Here is a 21,748-nt window from a genome sequence, read left to right as displayed (position 1 = left end):
TGTCAATCCTGCCATATTATTTTAAATCTGACAAAAAAAGAGCAATGAAACCTTTCCAGTCCAGACTAGAGCAGGAAGTTTCAAAATGATAATTACTTTTTTGTAGTCCTTATGATGTTAGATCTGTAATTCCTGTACATCAGTACAACTGTAGTTTATGCACAGTGTTATGTCCCTGGCCTAGGGGAAACCTGAACATGACATATTTAAAAGTACACACTCATCCCATCCCCAAGAATGTGAGGCCCAGACAAAAGTTACCATTAACAACAAGGTAGGTAATTTATTCAGCACTCAGAAGAAAGAAATAATGCCCAAAATAAAAAAAGTAGGACCAAGGGTCCTGTAGTCCAACGGCATATTTAAAGGTGCAGTATGTAGGAATTATGTTCTAAGTAATTCTAAAATGGCCCTGACTATCACCAGACATTCAGGAAGCCTGTTCATTTCAAATACTGATATCACTGACAGTAGTAGTCCAGCCAGAATATTTGCATTTGAAAAGCTAAGTGTCAGCCCCGAAATGATGTTTATGTTGTCATTGTGTGTTTTGGTCTGAGGCTCCGCCCATTACATGTCTGCCAATCAACAAGTCGGTAGCCTTTCAGCATCCAGGTTGCCAGTTCCTACTGAGGTGCAGCTGGAAGATTTCTGATCTTAAATGTCTGACATCAATAAACCTAAATGGCCTCTTATTATTCCCAAATACATTGTGACAAAGTGAGAAACAAAACAAGGATATGTATAGGAGATGCTTTTGAAACATGGAGACGACTGAAAGCAGAGAAGAATTTGGAGACTGACGCCGGCTCTGCCTTAGTCTGACCTGGTAAGAACCACTGAGAGCCGGGGCTGCGGTCTCTTCACCTGGTCCCAGACCATCGTTGTCTTCTCCTGGGGCCGGGCTGCGGTCTTTTCTCCTAGCACTGGTGAAGAGACTGCCGGTCTGGAACTGGTGAAGAGACCAGGTACCGGTGTAGGACTTGTCTCTTGCCATGGTAGCTCCTTGTAGTTCAGTGTTTTCTGTGGAAGTGACCTCTTCATGCAGCGGTGTGTAATCCGAAAGGGGTGGGGGCAGAGTTTGGTAGTCCCGTGTCTGTGGTTCGGCCAGGGGGTGGTCGGGGGGGGTACGGTAGCGATCCATGCCGCTTGTACTTCGCTGAAATGAAAGTGAAACTTAAGGCTCATTTCCCTTTTCCCTATCTCCTGAATCTTCACAGACTTTCATTTGAGTGGGGAGGACGTTTGTCCTGGTCTTTTATATATTATACAGTCTACTCTCGTTATACCGCCAACTTCCGTTCATGGCCAAATTGGCGGTATAGCGAAAATGGTGTTACAACGGGTTGTGTCCATAATGTGCATGTCTTTACTATATGATGTCTATGCTGCCTCCGTTAACCCGTTCTAATTGCGTTTCTAAATAAATCTTGATTCTGTTATGTTGTAAGGCAGGGATCGGCAACCTTTAACACTCAAAGAGCCATTTCGACCCGGTTTCCACGGAAAAGACAACACTGGGAGCCGCACCTCGGAGGTGCCACGGCGGCGCACCTCGGAGGTGCCGCGCCGCGACGCTGGCGGTATAACGGTCGGGAAATCAATGGTATAAGTGTTGTTTGTGCATGGAACTGGGCTGGCGGAAGGCGATAAGCGGAAATGGCGGTATAACGGCGGGCGGTTTAACGAGAGTAGACTGTACTTATGTATAGTAAGTCTGGTGATGATTTTTTGTATGATATTAATGGTGTGGTGGCAAGGATTAGTGGAAATGCTAGTAGCAGACGCTCATGCTTGATCTGGCAACCCCTAGTCTGGGGGGAGGCAGAGAGGATACCACGCTCTACAGTATATTGAATGTGATTACAGTACCAGTTTGGGCCACAATCCTACATACGGCACCTTTAAAGACATTAATTGGCATTCGCTAGACTTTTCAAGGTCACTCAAGGTCAAGGGTCATAGCACCAATTAAAAGCCCACAGGTGAGTTCCTAGTGCCAATAATAATTATATCAATTACCGTTTCTCAATATCAAGAACACAGAGTACAGTTTTGTGAACTCGGTGAGTGTGGTCTTGGTAAGAACGGTCCCAGTGAACAGACTTCATGAGAATGTAAGTCTGTCTGTAATTGGAACAGCTGCGTACTTGTAAACTTTCCTCCTGCTGTCTGCTGTATTTCTGTCATCGGCTCCCAAACGTATTTCAAATCTCAAATCCCCACATTGTCACTCAATTTGATTTCAATACATTTTTACTAGTATTTACATGTCATTTATACATTTTGTATATTTTTAAAAATTTTAACACTGTATTACAGTTCAGTCGAGCATTGCTGCCCTGGCTCTTGGTCGAGCTGGTGGGATCACAGCCAGGCCGGGATAAAGTGCATCTTGGGAATTATTTCCCAGCCAAGTCTACAAGAGTCACCAACCAGTACATCCTTGGTTTAAGATAGCTGACAAGAACAACATCTGGGTATTCCACGTGTTCTTGGTTCATGCAAACTTTCAGTTGGAACAGTACTTGGGCCATGACTGATGATGTTTCACGAGAATGCATATTGAGAAATGGCCAATATCTTTAACTGCTTTCAAGTTATAGCACTTTGAAATATGTCTCATTATAAACCAATGGGGATTTGTAAAACATCAAAAATTCATAAAACATAAAAAATCTATATTTTCCCAGTTCTTTGAACAAACACGGTAGACCTTACCCCAAAGATATTCCACCACAAATATCAAGCCATTCTGATTGACGGTTTCAGAGAAGAAAATTCTTGAAAAATTGTTTACGGACAGATGGACAGACAACAGACGGACGCCAACTGATACCAGCAGTCCATCAGACCCTTCAGGCTGTTGAACTAAAAACAAAATGATGTCACAACCCTATCCTTACCTAATCCTCAAAACAAAATCAGAAACAAAAATTAATTAGTGTGTTACGCCCGGCCTAGGGGTTCACCAGGGCGAACATAGTATGCTCACTTTTGTCCCCTCCCAGCTCCCAAGCACACACGTCAGTCGAAACTAAATTCACAATATTTATTTGTTTAAATCAACTAAAGGAGGGTTAGGGGAGGGAGCGGCTAAAACAACAAACAAAATATCTTCTGTAGAGTTTAAACTAAATTACCTAACCAAAAATAAATGCACGAAATACAATCCAGAAAAACTTACCTAACTTCCTAACCAAAAAACAGGAGAAAACGGGAAAACAAAAGAGCCGGCCTCCCCTACCAGAAAAAGGTTCAATTTACAAAAACTGTTTACAACTATAAACAATCAAATTGTCACACACAGAACACAGGGTTGAGAGCTGGCAGGAGGCAAGAGAGAGGACGAACAGAAGCTCCAGGGCCATTTTTAAAGGGGCCGGGCAATCATGCTCCACCAATCTGCTTCCTGCAACACAAACAGACACAAAAGGGCACAGCACACCTACAGGATGGGGGGAGAACACACACACTAAACAGAAAACACATATACATGTACATATCCATATAAATAGACAAATTATGGCCCAGGGTCATAACATAGTGTGACGTAACTCCTAACCAAAAACAGGACAAACAGTATGACTAAACTAAAAGGGCTTCTCCTTCTTACTTTCTACTGCCTTTTACACTACCTAATCCAATTACAATATTTACAAAATTCACTTATTTCACAGGGAACAAAATACAATCAGCAGGTCTCCATCATTGGACAACCGGTGCATTTGTTTTTATAATTGTTATTTTCTTTATAACTGGACTTTTTTTGTTTTAAGGACCCTCTAAAAAAGTATTTTTGGGTGATTTTCGGCAACTAGAACAGATTAATTATATTTCAATTAATTTCAATTTCATATCGGTTTATGGGCATGCTTTATTGGGATTGATATAGTAAGACATAACTGTAAATGAAGCCATAAATCTATGTTTCCCCCTGCATTTAAATACAATATCAACTTTTGAAATGATTTCTTTTCATGATGAGCTGAAGCAAAGTTTGTCTCATTTGCATTTACAGTCGTTCACAAAATCTTTTCCAAAGTTGATCATCTGTTTCAGTGCCATCAGTATCAGCATTTCAAGGTCATCATTTGGAGTGACTTCTGAGTGGTAGTTCTTCACAGGAAAGATGCAGTTCAGTGGAATACCCAGTGATTCACTCAGAAATTCCATCTATGTTGTCAAATTAATAAGATATCATTAAAGAAGTTACTGCAAACTTCCACTTAAAGAGGATATTTGTGTTATTTAAATGTAAGATTATAACTCTGTAAAAATGAAATAAACACATTTAGACCTACCTGTCTGTTCACAAACTTGCTTTTGTAGACGTTTCTTAAGTCTGCATCGACCTCAGGACAGGCTTCATCAATGTTGGTGAGAATAGCCATTTGAGGAATCCCTGAGGATAAAGAGCAGACACCAAAGATAATAAAGTTAATATTAATCAGGTCATCATTTCAACTTTACCAGTAAACCAAGCCCCAAATTCATTTTTATACTCACCCATATCACTAGCTTCTAGCCTCACATTCCTCATCTTCCTCAAAGCATCGCCATCCAGTAAATGTACTTTGGAGCCAGAGACGACACAAACCAGAACATGTGCTTTGTCACTCAGACTGGGGTTTGTGTTGTAGTATGGATCATCTCTGGATAATGTGGAGTGTGGATTAAACTGTAAAACGATGAAAAATGCAATTCATTTGCATCAGTGGTGTTATTAGGCCTATTTTAGGGGAACTGAAGCCCCCCTAAAACATTCTTAAGCCCCCCTAAATAATTTGGTGCTTTTTTAATTTTTTTTTTTAATTTTTTTTTTTTCAACAAAAAACTTCTGACAAATTCAATATAATGTGGCCAGAATATGAGTTTAAATAAGTAACCTGTCATTATTAACTTAAATATGATCATAAATCTGTCAGTTTCCCTTCACTTCGTAGTGTAAGGTAGAGAGCCCTTTCAGTGCGTCAGTATCCAGTCCATTCCACTTATCCATATAGAGTATGCTCACATCACGTAAAATCCAGTTCGCGTTTTCCCTGCAACCTTGCCTGCACTCGTCTACCTTTGTAGCACACAGAGCCGACTAGAGTAGCATGAGGGGAAGCATTACTGGCATCACTGCTAGTAGTAACAGTTAGTTAGCTCCAGCCCCCAGTTTACAGCAGAAAGTCAGATGAACCAAGTGCTCCCTGTTTGACAAATAACAACCTGGACACTAAAAACCCTGCACACTCCGTACCAGAGAGCCCTGTACAGGGGGCAGCGTGATGGTGCATAGCACAGCTGAGGAACATAACCCAGAGGCAGACGAGCTGAATGCAACCTAAAGTTTCCTGCCTCTTTGTTCCTACGTACAGTTGGAGACATCCTCTCCTAAGCACAGCCAGGTGGCAGGGTACCACCACACCCCTTCCTAACACCCCAAGGTTTTTCATAAAAGCAAATATAACAAGAATCTGTAATAATCCAACCATGATCTACGTACAAGTTCCACTGATACAATCCCACCACTATATCAGCCATTTCAGCAGATGAAAGTCTAATATAATCTTAAACCTATGATGTATAATATTAATGATTAAGGATTAACAATGATCCACTTTCTCCAAAATTAGTGAATGTAAATGTGGCTCAGTTGACCACAGCTGTCTATTATATTGTGTCTGAGCTTTTTTGGCCAATTAAGGGATAAAAGATCATATTGAACTTTAGGCTATTTTTGGGCTATCTCTAAAAGCCTATGCCTTATAAATGTGATTTAAAATGTATTGAGACATGAACTACCTTCCTCCATGCCATGGACAACACATAATGCCATATCAATGGTACTAAATCAATAACGACTGGCATAACAATTAGCCTTGCTGTTGGATCTTAGCTAGTGTTATATGATACTTGTCCCTTTGTCCAGGTGAAGGTGTAGAATCTAGATGATTGTTGTTGTTGTTGTTATAAATGTTAGCATGCTAATTGCTAATGGAGCCGGGATGCTGTGACAGGTGGGAGCTGCTGATATTTCTTAGTCTATTAGCTCTTAAGCTGTGCGGCTAACATTAGCAGCGTGGTGCTAGCTGTTAACTTCCTCTGTGATGTGGTGTGCTATTGCAAGAGTCTGTGAGGATGTGACAGGACATTGTTTGGATTTATTACCGCATGAAGGTGCTGTGATGGAGGGAAATAAAGAAGTTTCTAAGAAAAAGTAAAAACGTCGTACTTTATCGAGTTTATACTAGCGGCTGCTGACAGAGCCTCAGACTGGCAGTCTCTGCACCCACAACCTGCGTGTCAATGTGACCCATTTGCCAAGATGGCCAGGGGTTTCCTGTTCGCATGTCCCATTGCTACAGCTCTGGTTCTGCGACTTCCTCTGAGAAGTGAAAACAAATGTCCAAAACTTCAATGTCCTAAAGTTAAAGTTTCCCAGTCTGCTCCTCTCCAGTAGTGTATTTGATCACAATTTTTTGCCTTCTCGTCCCTGGCTTCATTGAAAATAAATGCACATGAGAGGGAGGGTTAAGTGCTGGTTTTCTAACAGTGAATATGTACTTTGAAACTGTAGAGTGTGGTGGCCCAGAGGTGCAACAGCCCAAAAAATTATCCATATAAGAAAAAAAAAAAAGAGAACGCCCCCAAAAAGTATCCACTATAAGAAAAAAAAAGAGAACGGCCCAAAAAATAATCCACTATAAGACAAAAAAAAACATCATTCACATTCTCAATTAAGGGGGCACTGTTTACCCAAAAGGTCTCTTTCTTTAAAATTAAGGCCACCACAAAAAATAAAAGCAGAGGCTGAAAATTTTGAGGGTCTTCAGCTAATGTGGCTAATGCTAAAGAAGTAACCCACCGGAAGTGGAGGTCGGTGCACTAAAAATAAAGTTATTTTAGAATTATTTACATCAAAATAGTTTGCAAAGCGGTTAAACAATTAATTTAGGTTCCTGTGTCTGCTTAAGGTTAGGACTGGGTGTTAAATGGTTAAGGTTTGGGTTAGGGTATGGTAGGGGTTAGTTTTCAGTGGTAAATGGCCCTTGTGTGCACTGTGTGAAGGTTTGTTGCTAAGCTAATGCTAACACGAAAAGTTGACTGCAACTCTGTGAACAACCAGTGCAGAGTAAGCCATTGTGTGATTACAGTGTTGAATTGTTTAACTGCCTTGCATTTAATATTATTTGGATGAATATTAACTACAAGAAGTTTTAAAATTATTTTATTTTGAGAGGAAGAGAAGTGGGGAGCTCCACTATCATGGCATCGCTCATTTAAACGATTAAATAAGGTTCCTGTGTCTGCGTAAGGTTAAGGGTCACCACAGTGCACACAAAATGATGAGTTGCGAAGGGGTCTAACTGCAACAAAAAGAACAAGGCAATTAAGGGAAGTCAGCAAGTCAAATCTGTAACCTTGAGATAAGGATTGGCTCTAAGGCCTGGGTTGGTCAGGCTGGGCTGCGAAGTGGGGCTGTGCTCATGCCGTGGCTGGGGGAGCAGTCACCCCGTTGCCACCCCCTCCCCACCGTCGGAAACGCGACGCGTGGCCCAGTTTGCGGGGGTGTCTGCCACTGCATGGGTGGCGGATTGGTGGAGGAGGTCGGATACGGCAGTCGGTGCCAGCAACTCTAAACGGGCGCCGGGCCCTTCTCGCGAATCTCCCCAGCTGCGGCGCCCGCTGGGACCTGTTTGTGCAGCCCCCGGCAGGTCAACTCGGCTGGTGCCTAGCAGCTGACTTACAACTGGTGTGGACCAGGGAAGTCCGGCTGTTTAATTAAAACAAAGCACGGGTAGTTCACAGAGTTGCAATCAACTTTTTGCGTGAGCATTAGCTTAGCAACGAACCTTCACACAGTACACACAAGGGCCATTTACCAATGAAAACTAACCCCAAGCAAACCCTGACCCTAACCTTAACCATTTAATACCCAGTCCTAACCTTAAGCAGACACAGGAACCTTAATTAATTGTTTAACAGCTTTACAAACTCTATTAATGTAAATATTTTGGGTGGGTTACTTCTTTAGCATTAGCCACATTAGTTGAAGGCCCTAAAAATTTTCAGCCTATGCCTTTATTTTTTGTGGTGGCCTTAATTTTAAAGCAAGAGACCTTTTGGGTAAACAGCGCCCCCTTAATTGAAAAGGTGGATGATACATATTTTTTTATAATGGATAATTTTTTGGGCTGTTCTCTTTTTTTTCTTATAGTGGATAATTTTTAGGGCTAGAGGATAATTTTTTGGGCTATTCTCTTTTTCTGCTGATAGTGGATAATTTTTTGGCCTGTTGCACCTCTGGGCCACCATAGTAGGGGGAGCTCCATAGAGAAAAATGCTACAAAAACAGCAAAGAAGAACCAGAACAGTAAAATCTTAGACAGTTCCACTTGAAAAGTTGAATTTAGTAACTTTACCGTGTAACCATCTTTGACATGTCCCATCATGGCTAGTTTGACGTCGTCCTCACAAACTCCTTGGTCCCTCTCAAAGCCCAAAATGTCATTAAAGACAAATGGGTAAAAGGTCCCACGTCCTCCTTTTTTAATGTTGTATGTTTTGTACTGTAAAACAGAAGATTTAAGTTATAATAGCAGGTGTCACAATGATCATTCAAATTTTACTTTATTATTAACTAGAATATAAACAAACACAGCTGATAGTAAATTATCTGTGCTGTAATTATCACTACAGATGAAACACACTAAGAGTGAAAGATATTATCTTTCATTATCCATGAAATACAATACAATACATGAACTTGGTCATTTTTTCCAGTTTTAATTCACACCTTTTTGGTGAAGGTGGTGCAAAAGGTTGAATCTGTCAAAGCTCGTCCAGTCATTCTGCCTCTTAAGACGGTGTCCACAGAGTTGATAAAACTGGACTTCCCATGACCAGAGACTCCATGAAGCAGAATTCTAATATGCATATCTTCACTCGTCTTATCATTACAAGGCTGGAAAGGCTCAAAACCCCTCACAAACTGTAGATATTCAGCTTTGGCACTATTAAAAAAGAAAAATGTAAGGATGTTTAGTATTACTTTTTTGTCAATAGTGTTGCTGATATGTTTTACTTGCTACGCAGGTAGGTTTAGCTCTAGTTAAGCAAAGTAACAGGAAACCACAGAAACACAGTGACATGAAATTAAACCAGCACAATAGTTGCATCACATTTGGGCAACGCACATATTAAAGATGAGTTAAAGAACACTCACTTCCATGGTACAGCTCGCCATTCTTTATCAAACACTAGTAAGACAAAGCATGTTATTCATTAAATATTACAACCATGTATAATCATGTCAAAGTTAAAGATATGTTCTTTAGTGTTTTCAATATCTTACACGGTGTAGGGGGCTTCACTCCAGGTTTAGACTTCTTTCGTCCCATACCTGTAAACTATGACAAATATTTAATATAAACATAAACACAAACACATTCAACGAAGACGTGAATGTTTGCATTTAGCCTATACAAAACATTACAATAAGCATTTCACTGCTTATACCACAAAGAAAATATTCTTTCTTTTATCTGTCTCTATCTCATTTTATTGTCAGACCACTCAACTCCATTATTTTTACCACAAATGATAAATTGCCTCAACATTCATGTAATTTCAGCTAAATCATGTTAAACCAATGTTGTATAAAGTAGTGGAAATTCACACTTGAGTAGAAGTACAGGTACCCTACCAAAACATTACTTTGGTAGAAGTTCAAGTCACCAACTGAAATACTCAAGTTAAAGGCCCAATCCCAATTCACCCCTCAGCCCTCCCTCTTACCCCTACCCCTTGGCCCTTGCACTTGGCACTACCCCGTGAAACAGAGCTTCAAGGATTAGGGGTTGAAACATTCTCCTATGAAATGGGACAACTGTTTGCAACTTGTTACGTCATCAGCAGTCATCAGTGCTGCTATATACGCAATATAAAGGCAATCTGTAACACACTGAAATGGCATTAAACAGTCGATCAAATGATTAAGTGTTTTACGAAGAAAATACGTACATTTGTGTGTTTCTTTCATCACACTGTTGCACTTTTTGGCTGTGTTTACCTCCATCTTGCCGATGATTCAAACAGAATTATGGGAAATTTCTCCTACCCCTCCATTCATAATGTGGTCCTGGATAATTACCATTTCGAGGGCTACACAGCCCTTTGCTTTAGCCCTTTCCCTCCATCTAATTGAGAATCGGGACAACACTACCCCTTCACATGTACGTGCAAAACAGAGGGGTAGGGGTAAGGGGTGAATAGGGATCCAGCCAAAGTCTTTAAGTATGCAGTAGTTACTGTACTTAAGTATTAGAATATAAGTATTTAGTAAGTCAAGTAATCTACAATTAAATGTACTCAAGTAATGAAAGCAATAGTACACATAAATGTTAATAACAACCAAAGGCAGTCTAAATTTGGAATATTATGCTGCTGCTTACATCAACAGATCACCGACAGGTTGAGTGTGGACCATCGTTTGTGCGTATTACGTGATTAGGCCCAATGACAAATCAGCTTCTCGACTTTGTGCAATCACCGATAACCTCAGCAGTGAAAACATCAAATTTCCTTAATGTTATTTTTTGTTAAGAGTATTGGAGTAGAAGTATGCAATTGTGATAGGAAATGTAGTGAAGTAAAAATGAAAGTGAGCAGAATTAAAAATACTCAGTAAAGTACAAATTCTCCCAAGAAGTACTTGAGTACATTGGTGAAGTATTATTACTTTGTTACTATACAACACTGAGTTAAACAGACCTACACTGGTTACATGTGGTAGTTATGGTTACATTTCCCACTGACAACATCTGTCATCTATTACAGTCATCACTGCTGAAAACAAACATATACTGTAATGTTTGTAACTTTCATACTTTCCTAAAAGTGTGTGAAGGTCATTTTCACAACTATGAACTACAGCACAATGTTGCCACAAGTGATAATTTCCTGTGACTCAAGTTATGAATACAGAATATGTAGGAATAGTTTTTTTCAGTTTCACTGATATAGTTTTCTTCTGTGAAACGAGCAGTGGTGAATCTTCGAGTTATGGGCAAAAATACTGTTTGATATGAACAGTTATAAAATGTTAAATATTTTAATATTATACCACCATGTAGTTGTAGTATACTAAATGAAACAGTCCCAAACTACTCAGCTTTTGTGAGTATTTATCAAAGCTGTGAACTACAAGTAAATGAAAGTAAGTTTGTTCATTTGTTTTACTGTTGTGTGAACTCAGCCTCAGTTTCTTATGAATAAAGTCAAACAATTAAAATAAAAGAACGAATAACTCTACCTTCAGTGTGTGCAGTCGGTGGAGTTGTTTCCTCTGTTGTTGACTTTGATGTATGTTTTACTTGTTACCTTTCACTTTCCTATAGTGCATGTTACAAGGTCTGTTGAGACATTTCATACCGGATTTAGTGTCGTGGTCATAAACACAGCAGGCAGGTTGTGGGTTGAATGTGCTGTACAAACAGAGCAGGAAGCTTCTAAGCATCACAGTTCATCCCTTAATGTATCTATTGTTCCTCAGTATCTTACCGTCAGTCATTGTTCCACATAATTTCACTTTGCTCTTATTCCAGTTTCACCGTTTGTCCATTTTCAAATCCTGTGACCTGTTTCTAATGGCTGTTAATGATGGTCTTCTCTACTGTTGGCAGTGATTGTTCATCCACATACTTCAAACACACTGAACTCCTTGTATTCTTTGTCTGTCTACTGCAGAACTGTTTGTGATGCTGCATCAGCACTGACCCTTTTGCAAAAAAATATTAATAAAATTAAACATGGTACTGGGTTTAACATCCTAAATTCAAATTTTCACTACAATTATATTTCCCAATGTCTGATATATATTATCTGTAAAACTATGTGATATATATCTACAGTAAACAGCTGTTAATGAAGCTGCAGTGGTGATGGAGTTAGAAGAGTTGCAGATAACAACGAGGATGGATCCACCCTTTCACTATGAGTCTTATATCCACATATTTATGACTCTGATCAAACATGATGTGTGCTCTGTCTGGGTTCTGTGACACTGACACAATGGGATGTCCTTCAGTCAGGGCCAGTTCTAGCCATTTTGGTGCCCTAGGCGAGATATGACACATGCGCGCACGCACACACACACACACACACACATATATACACACACATATATATATATATATATATATAAACCAGATAGAAACATATAGAAACCAGCCAACCAGCAGTTAAACCAGACAGAAACATATATAAACCAAACAGAAACATATAAAAAACAAACAGAAACATATATAAATCAGCCAACCAGCAGTAAACCAGATATAAACATATATAACCTAGTTCAGCAGCAGTAAACCAGACACCTTAGCAGATATCTCATATCTTAATCATCTACAGTACCATTATTTGCCAACTTTGATTCCTTTCAATTCAGTTAGCTGTTCCTAGTAACATCAAACATTTTTTAACATTATAAAAGGTTACATACCTCTGTAATTGGATTACTTTTCTGCCTCCTCTTTTCTCTGCTTTGAAACTGTGCAGCCAAGGACTTGGAAGGGTTTTTCATGGTGATAAATTCTGTAACCTTTACCTGGATGCTTAGTTCAACACTTAGCTGTCATTCAGCTCCACTCTGTCTCTGTCATTCACACACACAGAGAGCACCATTTCTGGGAGAGTTCACCTGAGAAATTACAGGGGGGGCTGTTGTTTTGTTTTTTTGTTTTTTTCATTTCTTTATTTTTACGACAGTTAATGAGAAATTATCAGGTTATCAGTACTAGTATTTCTTTTATTTACTATAATTATTATTAATATTTTTTTTTTTCCTACTGGTGGTGCCCCCTCCAGCTGTTGGTGCCCTAGGCAACTACCTATGTGGCCTATGCCACAAGCTGGCCCGGCCTGCAGTGCAGGTGTTTCCACCATATTAGTCTCTGGGAATAGGAAAAGTACAGCACATTACATTAATTTGTTTGTTTCTTATTGTTTCTGTACCAGGAGTAAAACATAGATTGCACTGACTTACATAGATCAGCAGAGGGTGCAAAGTGCAAAACAGCTGTATTTTAATAGAAGAGGTGAGTCATCTGTTTGTGTTGCCCCCAGATAACAACAACACTGTGCAGGATGTGGTACCGTATAAAAACATGGTGATTCCAGTTCCATGGTTTTGTCTCTGCTCTACTCTCATTTACTGCAGACATCTTTTTCTCTTACTTTTTCTAAGAAACATACTGGAGTGACTGAAGCTGTATAACATGAACAGGACACTAGGAACCTGAATCCAGAACTTGATGAGACTGCAGAAGACTGGAGGACAACTCACAGACAGCTGAGCAGGTGACCATCCAGTGAAGCACAAACCAAATAGATGCTCTGGCCCCCATGCTGTTCTGCATAGGCCTCAACATGTGATGACATCAGCATCATATTAACAACACACTGTTATCAGCATCAACCACACTAATGAAAGACACAAAGAAAGAAAAATCTTAGGCCTGACAGGAGAAAAAAATACCACAAACCAATTAAATAATCCAAGATTTTCACACATTTGGTCACAATGTATTTTTATTTTATTTGCACAAGTTCATAGCACTTTATCATTTCAGCTGACATTAATATGTATTCGAAGAGATGATCCTAAAGTATATGAAAGTAACGTTAAAAAGAAACAGTTTGCAAAGCAATGTATTATATTATGAAATATTGAGTCTTTTTTAATGTTAGTTTTAACTAATTTAAGGATCTCCACTAAACCAGTGCACTTCTACTTGCTTTATCAGGTATAATACTGTAACTGTAAACTAAGGCCTACATGTGTTTCCCATAGCATATGACTACATTATGAATTTTTCACAATTCATTTTCACATTGAACTGAAGCGAAGTTTGTCTCAATATTTACGTTTACAAGTTTAGTTAAAAATCTGCGAAAAACCAGTGCACTTCTGCTTGAGTTATCAGGTATAATATAAGAGATAACTGTAAATGAAGCCATAAATCTGTTTCCCACAGCATGTGACTACAAAATCAACTTTTGACATGATTCTTTTTCATGATGAGTTGAAGCAATGTTTGTCTCATGTGCATTTATAGTCGTTCACAAAATCTTCTCCAAAGTTGATCATCTGTTTCAATGCCATCAGTATCAGCATTTCAAGGTCATCATTTGGAGTGATTTCTGTGTTGCAGTTCTTCACAGGAAAGATGCAGTTCAGTGAAATACCCAGTGATGCACTCAGAATCTCCATCTATGTTGTCAAATTAACAAGATAACATTAAAGAAGTTACTGCAAACTTACACTTAAATAGGATATTTGTGTAACTGTTCAATGTACACTGTAAGCCCAGACTTTGTATTTACTAAAATACTTTAATTACAATGTACTTAAATGATATAAGTTTTATTACATTACTATAAAATGTTAAGTATATTCTACTAATTTGTAGACATAGTCGAAAGTACAAAAAAATTTAAGATGAATGGATTTAAATCACTAAATTTGAGTCATGACCACACCTTTTTATCTCTACATTGCATCGTGGGTATTGGACATGTTGTTGAAAATGTGTTATTTTTATGTGCAGGGGTTCAGCATGGTTGTGGTGTTAGGGTTAATTCTGACTTAATGTGTGTATGGCAATGCTTATTGGTCTTTTTTTTTTTGTTTTTGTATTTTTGTAGAGCTGCAACCATGAGTGAGAGCCATAGGCCGAATGATGGCTTTCCTGTTCATCATTTGTTTTTCATGTGTCTCTGTAAATCTTAATACATTGCTAAATCAAAAGCATATCCTGTATAAGCAGCTTGCAATGAGTTAACTTACTGTGGATGTTCCATCCACACTGCAATATATTAAGTTGAATAGTTATACAAAGCAATATAAATTGTAAAAAATTATAATTTCAATCAATTTAGAAATCAGTACAATGAATAGATGATGTTAAGTCTATGATTATACAAAGCAATTGACAATGCAACAAATTTTGAGTTAAATTAACTTGGCATTTCATGTCTTGTACTTTAAATAGTAATTCCATTCAAATCAAGCATTTAAGTTTAATACACTCAAGTTTTTATTACTCATTATTTAATTTTTTTAAGGCTACCAGTTTCCTCAAATGTTTTAAGTAAACTCAGCTTATCCAGTCGTAAGATTACAACTCTGTAAACATGAAACAAACACATTTAGACCTACCTGTCTTTTCACATACTTGCTTTTGTAGACTTTTCTTAAGTCTGCATCAACCTCATCACAGGCTACATCAATTTTGGTGAGAATAGCTATTTGCGGAATCCCTGGGAATAAAGAGCAGACACGAAAGATGATAAAATTAATTTTAATCAGGTTATCATTTTAACTTTACTTATGAACCAACCCCCAAATTCATTTTCATACTCACCCATATCACTAGCGTCCAGCCTCACCTTCCTCATCTTCTTCACAGTATCATCATCCAGTAAATGTACTTCAGAGGCAGAGACGACACAAACCAGAACATGTACTTTGTCGCTCAGACTGGGGTTTGTGTTGTAGTATCGATCATCTATGGATAATGTGGAGTATGGATTAAACTGTAAAACAATGAAAAATACATTCATTCATTCATTATCTGAACCCGCTTTATCCTCACTAGGGTCACAGGGGTCACTTGGAGCCTATCCCAGCTACTTAGGGGCGAAGGCGGGGTACACCCTGGACATTTCACCAGTTCATCACAGGGCTGACATATAGAGACAGACAATCCCTCTCACATTCACACCTATGGGCAGTTTAGATTAACCTATCAGTGCATGTCTTTTGGATGGTGGGAGGAAGCCGGAGTATCCGGAGAGAACCCACGCAGACACGGGGAGAACATATAAACTCCACACAGAAAGGTCCCGCCCCCCGTCGACTGGTGTTGGAATCAAACCCAGGACCTTCTTGCTACGAGGCACGAGTGCTAACCACTGCACCACTGTGTTGCCCATGAAAAATACTAAACTATGTACATGTATTATAGTTACATATAGTGTATGTAGAAAAAATAAAATGAATTGTATGAAAAATACAATTCATTTCATTTTTTGTACATACACTACTTGTAACTACAATACATGTGCATAGTTTAGATCAAATGTACCATATTTCTGCACATCACAGTTACTTGCTTAATTCAGTAACTTTACCGTGTATCCATCTTTGACATGTCCCATCATGGCTAGTTTGATGTCCTCCTCACGAACTCCTTGGTTCTTCTCGAGGCCCATAATGTCATTGAAGACAAATGGGTAAAAGGTCCCATGTGCTCCTTTTGTAATTTTGTATGTTGTGTACTGTAAAACAGAAGATTTAACTTATAATAACAGAGGTGTCACCATGATCACACCAATGTCCTTTATTATTCACTAGATTATAAACAAACACAGCTGAGTTTTAATTCACCTTTTTGGTGAAGGAATTTCCTACAATTGTATCCGTCAAAGCTCGTCCAGTCACTCTGCCTTGTAAGGCGGTGTCCACAGAGTTGATAAAACTGGACTTGCCGTGACCAACTGGTCCATGAAGCAGAATTCTAATATGCTGATCTTCATTCTTCTCATCATTACGAGGCTTAAAAGGCTCAAAACACCTCACAATCTCTAGATATTTAGCTTTGTCACTATTAAAAAGAGAATTTAAGGATGTTTAGTATTACTTTTTATCAATAGATGTTTCACTTGTTATGCAGGTAGGTTTAGCTCTAGTCAAACCAAATAACAGGAAACCACAGAAACACAGTAACAGGAAATTACACCAGCAAAATATATGTATCATGTTAGTGCAAAAAGCACATATTAAAGATGAATTAAAGCACTCACTTCCATGGTACATCCCGCCATCCTTTATCAAACACTAGTAAGATAAAGCATGTTATTTATCAAATATAACATATATATATATATATATATATATATATATATATATATATATATATATATATATATATATAATCATGTCAGAGTTGAACATATGTTCTTTAGTGTTTTCAATATCTTACACGGTGAAGGGGGCTCCACTCGAGGTTTAGACTTCTTTCCTCCCATAGCTGTAAAGTATGATAAATATTTAATACTAACATTAACATAACAAAGACCTGAATGTTTTATATTGTGTATACCAGAGCCCTATAAGGAGAATTATGGCACATTTTGATGTCGCCACTCCGGTGATCATGTGGTTCATGTAAGCCTGAATAGGCCCAAATAAACAAAGTGCTCCCATGTTATTCTATAGGACAAACAGCAGTGAGCATGGTAAAGCTCAAAATAAACCACACACAACCATTGTGTCACTACTGTATGTATTGTTGTGTGTTGAGGGGACAGCTTGGTGTTAGCTTGGGTAGGCTACTTATGTGAGTCGTGCTAACTTTACAAGTTCATTCATTCTGCAGATGTACTGTACTCATAAGGAGACAGAAAATTTACCATTTTTAAGTTTTACTATTATAGAACTGAGGTACAAGCAGAAAGTGGTTAGCTGTGAACACTGTGTGTCTGCCAAGCTCTGCTCTGATAACACACACAATACGACATTAACCAGTGAATAGCATAGCAGCTAACTTAGCATGCTAGCTTTAGCACGGACACTAAACTCTTTACAAACTCAACATTAGCAAACTCAAAACTCAAAAGAATTTTTATAGGATGAGTCAGATCTTACAAACACCAAGTGACAGAAGTTTCTCTTCCTTTAACTCATGGATAATAACTTTAATGAACTTTTATTGGCAGAGCTCAGCTCTACAGCAACTCTCCTCTGAATGATCACATGACCTCAGCTGACAAACTTAACCAAACACCACCAGATTCAGCAAAACAACTAAAATAAAACCCACTGATATAAAATTTGTACTAATGTTTCTTTATCTTAAAAACTCCATAATTTGTGGTTATAGTGGTTAAATCTCAACAGCTAGGCAAGTCAAGCTAGGTAACTATAGGACTACAGCTGACAATCATAGCATAACAGTTGTTTAAGATATAAATTTATACAAACGTGAACACATACCAAAGAAAACAGAATTTACAACATAAATGTCCGCTAATACTGGAAATACACTCGATAATTTGAAAGATGACGATATCTTATTTACTTAGCGCTGGAATTGTTAGGTCAACTGCAATAGAAATTAATGTGTTCCGATGGCGTTACACTCGATGTAGGACCTACCAGCCCCTCCATAACCCAAAAGTAGGTTCATATTTCGCTTGCCATTTTTTATAGCGAGAGTCTATGGAAGTGTTGCGACTCTGTTTATATCGAATGCTCTGGTCTATACTAATCATTACAAAAACATTACAATAAACGTTTCACTGTTTACAGAAAAATATTTTTTTTTTACAATTAATTTCATTTTATTGTCAGATCACTCAACTCCATTTTTTTTCCACAAATGATAAATTGTCTCAAATAACATTCATTCAGTTTCAGCTAAATCACATTAAACAGTTAAAAAGACCTACACTGGTTACATGTGGTAGTTATGCTTACATTTCACACTGACGATATCTGTCATCTGTTACATTCATCACTGCTGAAAACAAACATATATGTTTGGAACTTTCATACTTTCCTAAAAGTGTGTGAAGGTCGTTATTATAACTATGAACTACAGCACAATGTTGCCACAAGTGATAATTTTAATGTAACATTTTTAATCCTGGATGTGACTTCAACAGGTTTATGGAACTAAGAGCACAGTTACTGTACAATGGTTGTTTTCCGCAGGTGTTCATAAGTATAATTTCCTGTAACTCAAGCTACAAAATACGTAGGAATAGTTTTTTTTCAGTTTCACTGATATGGTTTTCTTCTGTGAAATAAGAGCAGTGGTGAAACTTCGAGTTATGGGCAAAAATACTGTTTGATGTGAACAGTTATAAAATGTTAAATATTTTAATATTATACCACCATGTAGTTGTAGTATACTAAATGAAACAGTCCCAAACTACTCAGCTTTTGTGAGTATTTATCAAAGTTGTGAGCTACAAGTAAATAAAAGGAAGTTTGTTCATTTGTTTTACTGTTGTGTGAACTCAGCCTCAGTTTCTTATGAATAAAGTCAAACAATTAAAATAAAAGAATGAATAACTACCTTCAGTGTGTGCAGTCGGTGGAGCTGTTTCCTCTGTTGTTGACTTTGATGTATGTTTTACTTGTTAACTTTCACTTTCCTATGGTGCATGCTACAAGGTCTTTTGAGACATTTCATACCGGATTTAGTGTCGTAGTCATAAACACAGCAGGCAGGTTGTGGGTTGAATGTGCTGTATCTACAAACAGAGCAGGAAGGTTCTAGACATCACAGTTCATCTTTTAATGTATCTATTGTTCCTTGGTATCTTCTCATCACAGTCATTGTTCCACATAATTTCGCTCACCTCTTATTCCATTTTCAAATCCTGTGACCTGTTTCTAATGGCTGTTAATGATGGTCTTCTCTACTGTTGGCAGTGATTGTTCATCCACATACTTCAAACACACTGAACTCCATGTATTCTTTGTCTGTCTACTGCAGAACTGTTTGTAATGCTGCATCAGCACTGACCCTTTAGCAAAAAATATTCATAAAATGAAACTTGGTACTGGGTTTAACATCCTAAATTCAAATTTTCAGGACAATTATATTTCCCATTGTTTGATATATATTATCTGTAATACTATTTAATACATATATAGAATAAACAGCTGTTAATAAAGCTGCAGTGGTGATGCAGTTTAAAGAGTTGCAGATAAGCACTGAGATGTCTCCACCCTTTCACTATGAGTCTTATATCCACATATTTATGACTCTGATCAAACATGATGTGTGCTCTGTCTGGGTTCTGTGACACTGACACAATGGGATGTCCTTCAGTGCAGGTGTTTCCACCATATTAGTCTCTGGGAATAGGAAAAGTACAGCACATTACATGAATTAGTTTGTTTCTTATTTAAACCTAATAGAAATCCCCTAAACTGAGCCCCTTGTAGTCCTACATTTCTGTGAGGACTTACAGGCATCATCACAACAGGTGAGTTAGCGACCACAACATGTGATGACATCAGCATCACATTAACAATGTACGGTTATCTGCACCAACCACACTAATGAAAGACACAAAGAAAGAAAAATCTTAGGCCTGACAAGAGAAAAAACACAACAAACCAATTAAATAATGTAACATTTTCACACATTTGGTCACAATGTATTTTTATTTTTCATTTGCTCAAGTTCATAGCAGTTTATCATTTCAGCTGATATTAATATGTATTAGAAGAGATGATCCTAAACTATATGAAAGTAATGTGGAAAACAAAACATTTTGCAAAGCAATATGTGATATTATGAATTAAACATTGAGTCTTTTTAATATTAGTTTTTAACTAAATTCAGGATCTCCACTAAACCAGTGCACTTCTACTTGCTTTATCAGGTATAATACTGTAACTGTAAACTAAGGCCTACATGTGTTTCCCATAGCATATGACTACATTATGAATTTTTCGCAATTCTTTTTCATGTTGAGCTGAAGCAAAGTTTTTCTCAGTATTTACATTTACAAGTTTAGTTAAAAATCTGTGCAAAACTAGTGCACTTCTGCTTGATTTATCAGATATAATATAAGAGATAACTGTAAATGAAGCCATAAATCTATGTTTCCCACTGCATGTGAACACAGTATGATCTTTTGAAATGATTTATTTTCATGATGAACTGAAGCAGTGTTTGTCTCATGTGCATTTACAGTCGTTCACAAAATCTTTTCCAAAGTTGATCATCTGTCTCAGTGCCATCAGTATCAGCATTTCAAGGTCATCATTTGGAGCGATTTCTGAGTGGTAGTTCTTCACAGGAAAGATGCAGTTCAGTGGAATACCCAGTGATTTACTCAGAACCTCCATCTATGTTGTCAAATTAACAAGATAACATTAAAGAAGTTAGTACAAACTTCCACTTAAAGAGAATATTTGTGTTATTTCAGTGTAAGATTGTAACTCTGTAAACAAGAAACAAATACATTTAGACCTACCTGTCTTTTCACAAACTTGCTTTTGTAGACATTTCTTAAGTTTGCATCGACCTCATCACAGGCTTCATCAGTGTGGGTGAGAATAGCCATTTGAGGAATCCCTGAGGATAAAGAGCAGACACCAAAGATAATAAAGTTAATATTAATCAGGTCATCATTTCAACTTTACCTAAAAACCAACCCCCAAATTTATTTTTGTACTCACTCATGCTACTAGCGTCCAGCCTCACTTTCCTCATCTTCTTCATAGTATCATCATCCAGTAAATGTACTGTATTGGCAGAGACGACACAAACCAGAACATGTGCTTTGTCACTCAGACTGGGGTTTGTGTTGTAGTATGGATCATCTCTGGATAATGTGGAGTGTGGATTAAACTGTAAAACAATGAAAAATACAATTAATTTACTTTTTTCTACATACACCACATGTAACTACAATACACGTACATAGTTTAGATCAAATGTACCATATTTCTGCACATCACAGTTAGTTGATTAACAGTTTAATTCAGTTACTTTACCGTGTAAGCATCTTTGACATGTCCCATCATGGCTAGTTTAATGTCCTCCTCACAAACTCCTTGGTCCTTCTCGAGGCCCATAATGTCATTGAAGACAAATGGATAAAAGGTCCCATCTTCTTCTTTTGTAATTTTGTATGTTGTGTACTGTAAAACAGAAGATTTAACTTA

At 37.8% G+C, this 21,748-nt stretch overlaps 3 protein-coding genes across 3 annotated transcripts in view; all 3 read right to left on the bottom strand.

The window, feature by feature from the left end:
• Positions 1-11,331, bottom strand: part of LOC115423645 (interferon-induced protein 44-like) — a 108,149-nt gene extending 96,818 nt beyond the window's left edge. The window contains exon 1 of the mRNA XM_030140569.1: positions 11,306-11,331. The gene's annotated coding sequence lies outside the window, so the exon portion shown is untranslated. The remainder of the gene's footprint in view (positions 1-11,305) is intronic.
• Positions 1-13,397, bottom strand: part of LOC115424810 (interferon-induced protein 44-like) — a 34,758-nt gene extending 21,361 nt beyond the window's left edge. The window contains exon 1 of the mRNA XM_030142226.1: positions 13,337-13,397. Within this exon, the coding sequence (XP_029998086.1) occupies positions 13,337-13,397 (61 nt within the window). The remainder of the gene's footprint in view (positions 1-13,336) is intronic.
• Positions 13,398-13,537: 140 nt separating this feature from the next.
• On the bottom strand, positions 13,538-19,270 carry LOC115423652 (interferon-induced protein 44-like). The gene is made up of 8 exons (XM_030140577.1): positions 19,137-19,270; positions 17,037-17,084; positions 16,858-16,891; positions 16,442-16,658; positions 16,186-16,332; positions 15,417-15,588; positions 15,212-15,312; positions 13,538-14,263 (listed from the first exon to the last, which is right to left on the bottom strand). Exons 2-8 carry the CDS (start codon positions 17,080-17,082, stop codon positions 14,093-14,095), a joined length of 888 nt encoding a protein of 295 aa, XP_029996437.1. The 5' UTR covers positions 17,083-17,084; positions 19,137-19,270; the 3' UTR covers positions 13,538-14,092.
• Between the last annotated feature and the right edge of the window lie 2,478 nt (positions 19,271-21,748).

This window comes from Sphaeramia orbicularis, chromosome 8, assembly GCF_902148855.1.
Source record: "Sphaeramia orbicularis chromosome 8, fSphaOr1.1, whole genome shotgun sequence".
Taxonomy (NCBI): domain Eukaryota; kingdom Metazoa; phylum Chordata; class Actinopteri; order Kurtiformes; family Apogonidae; genus Sphaeramia; species Sphaeramia orbicularis.
This window is presented reverse-complemented; position numbering and strand designations above follow the sequence as displayed.